A 9,717-nucleotide genomic window follows, 5' to 3' on the forward strand; every position below is an offset into this window, starting at 1 on the left:
GTAAATGAATAGAAATTGTAACATAAATATTTCACTCTTCAGACTGCTGCATGGCTTCAATTCAGTTTCTCATAGACTCTACTAGAAGAATGAAACATGTTCTGTATTTTGTCACCAAATTCTTACCTAAGCCAGAGTGACTGCAATGCGATAAGCTTTTCTCACAGAAGCAATAACAGAGGAAGAACACTGCTCCAGCTCTTTGTCCTTGGAGATGCTCCAAAAACATCTGAGAGGCCTGACTGGAGCTGGGACACTTGTGGATCCCTTGGCAAGCCTGTGGCTTTTGGGTGTTGAGTGGTGGGGCAGTGCCAGGGTGAGGACACCTGGACTTTGCCAGCCCTGCAGGCTCTTGCTCAAGCAAGGGACACTGCTGCATGCTGACATATTCCACCCCTCTGTGCTCCCCAGGGGCTACTGAAAGAGAAGCCCATGGGCCTTGACACCAGAGCATGGCAGCAAGTCATGCTGGCCATCATCTCCATGAGGTATCTGCCCCAGTCTCTAGTTTGGCCTCCCTGGTACCCAGTGGCCCCAGACAGGGGCATTCCTGGTGCCTTGAACCCAAGAAGGAGGCAGACGGTGGGGCAAAGGGGTGCCAGAAAGTTTTCCCTCCAGACGAGATTGTCAGCATTATGGGTGTTGAGATGTCACCCCCCCCATGCCTAGGTCAGTCCAGGTTTGCAGCCCTGGGGTCTGCCTCCTCCTTGCCAGGTCCCAGGGGCATCTCTCTCTGTCCCTGAAAGCAGAAAGGGTCTGCTTCTGCAGGGCAGGATGCTCAGCTTCCTACAGAGCTCCTTAGCCAGCAACTTTTGCATGCCTCCTCTGGAAAAGGGTGAGGGTACCAAGGCTTCCCTGTACAACAAGGTATGCCAAGGGGTTGTCCTTTGAGGACAATCTTTTTCCTTTCTGTTTCTGGCGGAGGAGAGAAGTTAATAGAGAGGAGTAAATTGCTGGCTCAGCAATAACCCTGACATGGGTGAGCCACAGGATATTCCCCCAGCTCAAGACCCCTTCCCGGGCATGATCAGAACTATCTGTCCATCTGTCCTCTGGGCTTCTGGTGCTGCCCCCAAGCCTCTGGTCCTCTTGCAGACCCTCACCACCATGGACATCATGCTGCAGGAGCTGGTGCTCAGCACTGGTGAATTCATCACCATGGATCTGCAGAACATTTTGCAGGCCATTGGCACAGGGTCCCTAAGGGCAGTGAGCCCTGGGTTGAGCAGTGCCCCTCTTCCCCCCGGGTCCTGGTGCAAGGACTGAGAATGTCCCATCTTCCCCATCAACCCTGACTCTGCCTCCTGACTCCTTCTAGAGCCCTTTCTCCTCCTGCCCCAGAACAAGTGCCCCACAGCAGATGGCATGCTGGTGGTATTACTGATGTGGGGATGGAGGCCTCTTGCTGCCAAAGAGAGGGGACAGCTGGACAAAGAGTGTCAAGGGGGAGAGAGGAACAAGGGTGAGTCCAGCACAGTCCCCAGCACTGGACATGGGATACGTCCAGAAAGAGTGTGGGGAGAGCCAGGCACAGCCTGGTCCAAGCAGCCCTGGGTACTTCTGCTCTCCTCCTGAGGAAGGCTGAGCTGGTATGCGAGGTCTCTTCCTCCCCAGGGACAGCCAAAGGGGAGTGGCACTGAGCAGGGACGGGGGCATGCAGGCGGCAAGAGCTGAGCCCTCTGCCCAGCTCCCAGGGATGTAACCAGCCACGTCTCAAGTCTGGGACACTGCTGACACCTGTGCACGCCAGGAGTGAGTGTGTGATGCTTGAGGGGAACACGGGTAGGGTGCCCCAGCATGCCTGACCTGGGGATATGGTGGCAGTGGGGTCAGGGAGGGTCCCTGCCTGGGGACACTGTGACACAGCTTGGTCCCTGGCTGCTGATTTGCCCCGGGAAACCCGGTGCCAGACAGGGCCAAAACAGAGCAGAGCAGGACAGGGTAGAGTGGGCAGCCCTGGAACCTCCTGGGCTGTATGCGGGGATCAGGGGCCCGGCCCCGGGAAGGAAGGAAGGAAGGTGGTGGTGCCGTGAGGCAGCGTGGGCAGAGGGGCTGCGAGGTGGGGATGGATGGGCGGCAGCCAGCGAGAGGCAGCGGGGCAGGACGCGGCAGCAGGACCCGCCGAGCCCTCCGCTTCAGCAGGAGGGTGTGTGGTTCCCCCCCTGTGCAGGGGGCACACAGCACCTCCACATCATGTCCTGCTTGTCCCAGGAGCGTGGCTGCATGCAGGACACGGGGCACCCCTCCAGGTTTGTGTATTTGCAGAGATTTGAAAACAAGTCTCAAACAAAACTACACAAATTGTTCTAAGGAATAAATATACTGCTTCTAATCAGCACCAGCTCCACAAGGTGTGTTCCTTGGAGTCATGGTACACTGACTCTGTTGTGACCTCCAGGTGATACTATTCATTTCTCTCTGCACGGCATTGTGTACATAGAAGCATATGATGCTTGAGTGGCAAACACTGGTTCTCCATTCTGAGAAGCTAAGTTGGTGTTTTATCAGACCTCCCTCTATTCCCAAACCACAGTGCTCTCTTTCTATTTGCTACAAAGGGTATCTGCATCGGGGATGTAATACTAATACTGAAACTCTTTCTGCAGCTTTTCATGCCTTAACTTTCTTTTATTGCGTGATCAGTAGATTTAAGGGGGCTGGGATCTCTTAGGGATGAATGCCCAGATGCAGGGAGAAGAGGCTGCCCACAGGAGCCATGGACACCGGCAGTGTAGCTGGTGGCTGGGATGCTGCAGGATGATGGATTTTGGGCAGCTGGCTGTCCAGGAGCTACTTCTGCCAGGTGGATGGTGATTGATGGGGCTGCAGGTGGTGGCATGACAGGCTCCTCAGCTTCATTGGTCCCCTGCCACCCGAGGGCGATGCAGAGGCAGCACCAAGCCGTGACTCCAGACAGGGGAAGTGATGTGGGTGCTGCCGCAGAGAGGCTGTACCGCGCAGCCCCGCTGGGCAGGAGAGCAGAGCCCTGGGACTTGGGTGCAGAGGGTGTGGTGGGGAGGGGGCCAGGCCTGCGGTGATGGGCAGCGGGGCACGGGCTGGCCTCCATTTTCTGATGGACTCGTGGGCCGGCGTGCGCCCCAGCTGCTGGCCTGGCCCTGGTTTTGGCAGCTCCTGGGGCCTGGATCTAGCGGGGCCGGCGGGGTGGCCTCTTGCGGGGCTGGGAAGACTCCAGGGAGCTGCTGGCCCTCCGCTTCGTGGCTCGCCGTGGCCCCCCACGAGAGCGGTCCCTGCCCTGGCTGGGAGTGGAGGGACCTGCCACAGCTTCCCCCGGATCCTCGTGCAGCTCCTGCTGCTCCCCGTGGGTGGGAACGGGGGCATCAGGAGGGCTGCTGGGACGCCCAAGAAGAGATGCTGTTGAGGTGCTGGGCCGCTCCTCTTCATGGGCTCCAGCAGGGCTGCTGGAGGGGGCCGGGTGGGGGACAGGAGACCCTCCTCGGGAGGCAGCGGTGCTGGGGACGGCTGCGGAGCTGCCCTGCCGGCCCCCGGCAGCAGGAGCGTCCCCCATGCCCATCCGCTGTTGGGCCTCCCTGCTGCACCGCTCCACGATGGTGCTGATCAGCTGGCGCACAAAGGTCTCCGTGTGCCTGCCCAGGGTGTCCTGCAGCAGCCGGCACAGGGTTCCCTCATCCAGCCCAAACAAGTGCAGGCTGGACAGGACTCGCCGCTGCGCTGCTGCTGCCGCTTCCTGGGCACCCTCGAAGATCAGCCCCAGCTCCCGTTGCAGCCAGGGCAGAACGGGCTGAAGCAGGGCTGGGTACACCCTGAAGATGAATGCCCAGAGGTGGGGATAGATGCCGCCCACACGGTGGCTGAGCAGCAGCAGCGCTGCAGCTGAGGGCTGGGCTGCTGCTGAGGGCTGGGGATTCTGGGCAGACGGATCTCCTTCTGCCCACTGGACAACGACTGACGGAGCTGCGGGTGGTGGGATGACGTGCTCCTCAAAGTCGTTGTCCGCCCGCACCGAGTGCAAGATGGAGGTCACCCTCCTCCTGCAGAGGGGACACTCGGGCTTGCTCTCGGTCCACCGCAGGATGCACGTGTAGCAGAATTGGTGGAGGCATGGCATCACGTAGCTGGCCTCCTGCCAGATGTCTAGGCAGATGGGACAGCGGCTGTCCTGCTCGGTGGCCATGCTTTCCACCTCCTGCGGTGGGCTGGGGGGAGCTGGAGAGGTTGAGCTGCTCCCTCTCACCGGCGATGCGGCAGCCGGTGTCGTGCTAGGAAAGGAAGAGAGGCCACAGTCATGGGCTGGCCCGGGGAGAGGTGGAGGAAACGCTCGGGTCCCTCAAGAAGGAAACCTTCACAGCTCCCCAGGGTGAGGTGTCCCCTCCCAGCTCACCTCTGCTGCTGCGAGCACCTCCGGAGTGCCCGGCTGCCTGAAGCTGGCAGGGCCGGGGAAAATCCTCTAAGGGCTCTGGAGTCGAATGGGGAGAACTCCAAGGAGTAACTCCCCAGGCACGAAACCAGCACCAACAAGAACACTCCAACCTCGCAAACTGCTCCGCTGGAGTGTGGGCACGAGCCGGCGGGGTGAGGCTGGGGGTGCCCGCTTATAAGCAGTGAGGGACGCCGGGTCACAATCCATCCCTTGGGGATGTCAGATTCCATCTCTCTGTGACAGCAGGTGCCCCGGGGACTTGACCACTTAAGAATCCATTACACTGGGTGACGTCAGAACTCGCTGCTTGGTGATGCCACTGTCCATCACTCGGTGACATCAAAACAGGACATCCTCTGCCATGATGCTCTCCCAAGCAGTGCTGTGGCCCCTACGGCTCTATAGAACCATAGAACTTTCAGATCATCCAGTTGCAACCCCCCTGCCAGGGGCAGGGACACCTCCCACTAGATCAGGTTGCTCAGAGCCCTGTTCAGCCTGGCCTTAAAAACTTCCAGGGATGTGGCTTCTGCCACCTCTCTGAGCAACCTGTTCCACCCTCATGGAGAAGAACTTCTTCCTAACTTCCAATTTCAACCAACCCTCCTCTAGTTTGAATCACTTTTCCTCTAGTCCTGTCACTAGCCGACATCCTAAAAAGAGAGTCGCCAGCTTTCTCGTAGGCCCCTTCAGATACCGAAGGCTGCGATAAGGTCTCCTTGGAGCCTTCTCCTCTCCAGACTGAATAACCCCAACTCTCTCAGTCTGTCCTCACAGGAGAGGTGCTTTGTCCCTCTGATGGTCCTCCTGGCCCTTCTCTGGACACACTCCAGCACATCCATGTCCCTCCTGTAGAAGAGGCTCCAGAAGTGGCCGCAGTACTCCAGGTACCGCATGTCCTAGGTTACTTCAGTGCCACTTCCGACTCCAGCCCCCACCTCTTGTCTTTTGCACGGCATTGGAGTTTCACGACTGTCATTGAGGCCTTGGCCATGTCTTCTCAAGGCCCCATCGGGTCACTCTGGCCAGGGCAGACATCTCCCAGCACATTTGGCAAAGAGGTTCATTGGATAACACCTCGTGCCCCCCTGGGAGGCTGCAGGACAAGGTGCTACAGGCTGCCCCCATGTTACATAGCACTGCTGGCTGACCCCACACCTCAGCACTGCTTCCTGCCATGAGCAGGGACAGGCTTACTGGTGTGGTTTTTTTCCTACTTGCTGAGTTATCATGACCATACCCCCAGCCCCACGCTCTCCATGTCCAGTTTTCAAAGGTGGTTGCATTCCTCACTCCCTGTGGAGACAACACAGGAGGCAGTGACTCCTCCAGAGGGGCTTTTTGTGTTCATTTCCTAAATGAACACACAGGCCGGGGAGCTGCTGGATGAGGCCCAGCCTGACCCAGGTGCAAGACTGGAGGGCAATGCCTCAGTGTCTCTGCCTGCCATAAGCCATCACAGCAGGCTTTGGGGAGGAAGGTAGAGCCTTTTCCCTGTCAAACCTCTCCAGCCCACAGGCGTGCACTCCCCAGCTCCTGCCAGCAAGGTCCAGTGGTGCTGGCACCGTCCCTCCTCCGCAGCCTTGGCCCTGTGCTCGAGGCCTGGCCAGGCCTTTCTCCTGGACGGCACAAGCCCCACCACAGCTGCCACCCTGTGCCGTGGCCCCAAGACGGTCTCCCTGACGAGCCTGTCAGTGCCACCTGGACATTCTGTGTCTCTCAAGATTGCCCAGGAGCCAGCCCAGGCAGGGCACTGAGAGGAACTTGCCTGTGCCCTTCCACAGGCTGCCTCCTGCTCTCTCATGAGCGCAGTGTGGGACAGTTGGACATCACGGGGGCTTTGCCATCCTTCTGAGTGCTTCTGCTTCTCTGGTGCACTTTGAGAGAGCATTTGGTGAAAGGCAGGGTCTTGATGTCCCCACAGCCTATGCCACACACCACTCTAGCCATGGGAGCTAGAGCTGTAGCCTTCCAGGCTGGAGACCCACTCTAGATCTGCACAGATCATAGGATTTGCTACCTCTTCTGCAGCCAGCGTATTTTCTCCTTGGGATTCTTACTTTACAGGAAATCAGGCTGGCGTAACACAGTTTTCTTAGAAATAAAGTGACTGGAAGTCAGAGAGTTGGATACAACCCTGTGCCTCTTCTCTTCAGGAGGACCATCAGACTTACCTCCTCATTTCAGTGGGTCTCATCCACTATTTTTCAAAGCAAACGCCTGTGAAGAAAAGTGATAGGCTGCGGTGTAGCTGGAAGCCTGAAATGCATAATTTGCAGAGTCAGAAGCTTTGGGTTCGGTTCCGGGTGCACGCATGTGGGTACTCACCTCACCTTCCACCAACAAGCACAAAACCTATTACCTCCAACCCTACTTGCAGTTACATGAAGATGATGGTAGGTAATCCTTTTTCCCCGGTTTTCTTCTCTCCAGAGAAATACTCCACCCAGTTTCTCTGAACATCACCTCATCCACACCTGTGGTACCTCTGTCAGTGACCCTTGGCGTGGTGAATGGGGTGCAGTGGTGGGTTTGATTTGTCCAGCCAATCAACTTCCATCTCTAGTCCAGGATAGAGATTAATGTCAAGGGCTGTTCAGTCATCTGTGTCATTCAGTATGAGGCAGAGTCAGCAGGTGCCAAACTTGGGGCGAAGATGGAATCAGGAATTACGATCTGGCTTTCTGGCAATAATCTTTTCCATGAATTGTTACTAGCCGGGAGACCAGTGCATAAGAAGTCCAGATGATCAAGAGTAGAGCACAGCCTCTAGAGTGACAGCTTTTCGTTGCTGAGCACTGCAAGAGCCATAAGACAAGGGTAAGTGGCTCGAGGATAGGGGAATATGCCTGGATCCTGTATATCTAGAAATCTGGGAATGACTTGGGTTAAATGTTTGGGATGATCAACCAGTGCTGGCTGTAGAGACCCCATCGCTTTCCTCCAGAGCTTGTGTACCCACACAGATCTGTAGCTGCTTTGTTCCTAAAGCTGTCAGAAAAGCTCCTTTTTGAGTTAAACCTGCCTTGAACAATGTGGCTTGCAGTTATCATAACCCGTTGTGCACAAGCAAAAATAAAATGGGTGAAGTAAACCAAGGAATAGCTGAACAGTAGTTACCCAATAGAAATTAATATCATGGCTGAGTCTTAAGGTCATGGCCTCATTAAAAAGCCAAGGTTCATGATATTAGCCTGATGTCTCAGCCTTACTTAATGCTGCATGATTATAGGGCTTTTTTAAGGACGCCCCATCTCGAGGTCCTAAATGAATACACCGTCCCTCTCACTTAGGGTTTGCTTTGCTTCTTTCACCTTTACCTCATAAAGCTGAGATCGCTAGGACTGGCTTTTTGCATAATCATAGAATGGCTAGGGTTGGAAGGGACCTTAAATAACACCTGGCTCCAACCCTTCTGCATGGGCAGAGACACCTTCCACTAGACCGGGTTGCTCGAGGACCCATCCAACCTGGCCTTGAACACTTCCAGAGAGAGAGCAGCCACAACTTCCTTGGGCAATCTGTTCCAGTGTCTCACCACCCTCAAATTAAAGAATTTCTTCCTGATATCTAAGCTAAATCTCACCCCTTCAGGTGAAACCCTTGTCCTCTCACTACACACCCATGTAAAAATCCCTTCCCCAGATTTCTTACAGCCTCCCTTCAGACATTGGAAAGTTGCTATAACGGAAGGTCGCTCTAAGGTCACATCAGAGCCTCCTTTTCTCCAGGCTGAATAATCCTAATTTCTTTAGCCTGTCTTCAAAGGAGAGGTGCTCCAGCCAGCTGATCATTTTAGTGGCTCTCCTTTGGACATGTTCCAAGAGCTCTACGTCCTTCTTATGTTGACGACCCCAGAACCGGACACAGTACTCTGTGTGGAGTTTTCAAAGAGCAGAGCAGATGGGGAGAACCACCTCCTTTGACTGGCTGTCTGTGCTTCTTTTGATGCAGCCCAAGACATGGTTGGCTTTCTGGGCTGCAAGTACACACTGACAGCTCACGTTAAGCTTCTGGTCCGCAAACACCCCAGTGTCCGTCTCCTCAGGGCTGCCCACAATGCTTTCTCCTCCCAGCCTGTATTCATGCACAGAGTTGCCTCGACCCAGGTGCACAACCTTGCACTTGGCCTTGCTGAACTTCGTGCAGTTTACACAAGTCCGCTTCTCAAGCCTGTCAAGCTCCCTCTGGATAGCATCCCTTCCAACTAGTGTGTTGATTCACCACACAGTTTGGTGTCACCAGCAAACTTGCTGAGGGTGCATTTGATTCCACGGTCTCTGTCGCCAACAAAGATTTTAAACAGCGCAGGTCTGAGTACTGGCCCTTGGGGAACAAAGGAAACTTGGAAGGAATTTCTGCAGTAATAGAGAAGCAGCTTGTAGGCAATGCTGAAGTTGAAGTTCTCTGTTCAGGGCAGGAAGAAAGCAGTTGTTAGAGACGATAGCCCTTCTCCAGATATTCTCCACCTCTTGGGATGTTACGATGTGTCCATGTTTGCATTAGTGATTGTGTGTGAGTGCCAGAGGGAAATGGGAAGGACTAACTATGCCACTAATCAACCATTAGCTAGTTTAAGCCAAAATGCAAATCCAAAACCATTACTACTGTGGACCAAATGGGAACCTTCAGGCCTTGTTAGGGTACCGTGGAACCTTTTCTTTTTTCTTACCCTTTCAAACACAAAGCAAGGTCCTAGTGAAGTCTGTGTGTGCTCCTGGAGGGAATTTCTCCAGCAGCTTGAGGCTACAGCATTGTCTATTGTTGTTTGGAAAAGTATTGAGAGCACTGCGCCCGATACTCTTGCACCTCATCTCTGGGATTTTCATTCCGTAGTTCTGACCACCCTAGTTTAAGGCTGAGCATGGGTTAAACCTACCTGATATGGAAGTCCAAGAAAAGACAAAACACAACCATTGGAATTACTGCTCTGTGAATAAAAGCAAAGCAAACAGGGCTCAGGCTGTTGCTGGGATATGATACACATCAATTGTTTCTGGTAGTCCAGACACATGTGAATGCTACTGAGCAAAATAGCTGAGCTTTGAGACACAGTCAGGTTGAAAACTGGCTAAGTGATCAGGCCCAGAGGGTCGTAATCTGAGGCACAAATTCTGGTTGGAGGTCAGTGACCAGTGGTGCACCACGGGGGTCAACACTGGGGCCAATTCTGCCCATTTTCGAAAGAAAGATCTGGATCTTGAGGCAGAGGGTGACTTAAGGAGGCTTCCTTATGATGAAAAACTGCCAGGAGTGGCTGCTAATTGGACGGTTCTGCTGCCACCCAGAGGTGATTGATGGGGCTGCAGGTGGTGGCA

The 9,717-nt window shown here is 54.8% G+C and overlaps 1 protein-coding gene across 1 annotated transcript; it reads right to left on the reverse strand.

The window, feature by feature from the left end:
• Positions 1 to 2,591: 2,591 nt before the first annotated feature.
• Positions 2,592 to 4,754, reverse strand: LOC139789692 (E3 ubiquitin-protein ligase Topors-like). Its single transcript, XM_071730691.1, has 2 exons — positions 4,361 to 4,754; positions 2,592 to 4,238 (listed from the first exon to the last, which is right to left on the reverse strand). The coding sequence occupies exons 1-2, from the start codon at positions 4,627 to 4,629 to the stop codon at positions 3,146 to 3,148; spliced, it is 1,362 nt and encodes a 453-aa protein (XP_071586792.1). The 5' UTR covers positions 4,630 to 4,754; the 3' UTR covers positions 2,592 to 3,145.
• Positions 4,755 to 9,717: the final 4,963 nt, after the last annotated feature.

This window comes from Heliangelus exortis, chromosome Z (genome assembly GCF_036169615.1).
Source record: "Heliangelus exortis chromosome Z, bHelExo1.hap1, whole genome shotgun sequence".
NCBI lineage: Eukaryota > Metazoa > Chordata > Aves > Apodiformes > Trochilidae > Heliangelus > Heliangelus exortis.

Excerpts from the sequence above, each read along its gene's own strand:
- LOC139789692 (XM_071730691.1), bottom strand. The coding sequence starts at position 4,629 with ATGGAATCTGACATCCCCAAGGGATGGATTGTGACCCGGCGTCCCTCA. Across the intron at positions 4,239-4,360 it reads AGGTGCTCGCAGCAGCAGAG|CACGACACCGGCTGCCGCAT; the intron begins GTGAGCTGGGAG and ends TTCCTTTCCTAG.